The following is a 1,150-nucleotide window of genomic DNA, read 5'->3' on the forward strand; positions in this document are numbered from 1 at the left end:
TTAAGTTGAAACATTATCAATAGATTATTTATTAATTATTTAAAATTTTGCACACTTTAGTTATATTTTTTTATTATATGATAAATATTATCTTATACTATGAATTATATTAAATATAAATTACCATGTCTATTACTTACAATTAGATTTTTCATTAATTTTGAAATCATTATGTATAAATCATGTATTTATTTAACCAAAGTTTTATAATAATACTAAAAAAGTTGAAAGCTTTCAAGTAAGTTATGATATTCAAATTTTATAATCAAGTTCTAAATTTTAGTCAAAAATGTTCATAAAACAAAACTATAATTAAAAAATATGTAAAATATTCTTCTTACTTATTTATTTTATTGTATTCTTAACTACCTTTTAATATATTAAAAACAATTAAAAAATCTAATAAAATAAAAATTAATTGTAAGAATGAATAATAAATAATTTAAATTTATCTTCCAAACATTTATTTAATTTCAAAACCTGATTATAATATAATATAAGATACATCTGATTTTAATTTTAAAAGGACAGCATTCATTTATAAATCGTCAGTTATTCCATAAACAAGCGATAACTACAAAGTGATAGGAACAAAAAAACCTTATTTATCCAGACAAAATACTTAATGACTCTCTTCAAGAAGTATGCTATGTCCTCTCTTAATAAAATCTTTAACAATCTCATCATGAATTTTTGCTACATATGATGGCATTAGCTCCTTTATATGATTAATTGATTTAAACTCTTCAAAGTTAAAGCCAAAAAATTTAGATAATTGTGTTTCTTATTTATTCATTATTTTTCCATAACCTTAAGTAATACTGGCTTACACAATCTAAATATTTCCTTTGATTAAATTTAGTGAATTGAACTCTTTCTAAGCTCTTTCTTGATTCAAATTAAAAATCAAATTCATTTCTTTCTGTAATTTCAAAGGCTTTTTTATTCCACCAAATACAACAATCCAATAAATCTATAGAATCTTTTTAATAAAATTAAAAAAACATTTAATTATGACTCTTAAATATCTATAATAGAGAGGGGCACAATCATTAATAAAGGGATAATATTTTGCTGGTAATTCGTTTATTAAAACAAATTTCTACTTTATATATTTATCTAATTTCAATAAGCGTTAGTTCCCCTCAAA

At 20.3% G+C, this 1,150-nt stretch overlaps 1 protein-coding gene across 1 annotated transcript; it reads right to left on the reverse strand. All coding sequences in view use genetic code 6, as the record gives it.

Moving 5' to 3' along the window:
- Nucleotides 1-480: 480 nt before the first annotated feature.
- TTHERM_002653349 (hypothetical protein) lies at nucleotides 481-973 on the reverse strand (the record flags this gene model as incomplete). The annotated part of the gene is made up of 1 exon (XM_012795127.1): nucleotides 481-973. A coding segment is annotated over one exon (493 nt), but the record flags the coding sequence as incomplete, so codon positions are not given.
- Between the last annotated feature and the right edge of the window lie 177 nt (nucleotides 974-1,150).

The sequence above is a fragment of the Tetrahymena thermophila genome (genome assembly GCF_000189635.1).
Source record: "Tetrahymena thermophila SB210 genomic scaffold scf_8255701, whole genome shotgun sequence".
In the NCBI taxonomy this organism is placed as follows: Eukaryota; Ciliophora; class Oligohymenophorea; order Hymenostomatida; family Tetrahymenidae; genus Tetrahymena; species Tetrahymena thermophila.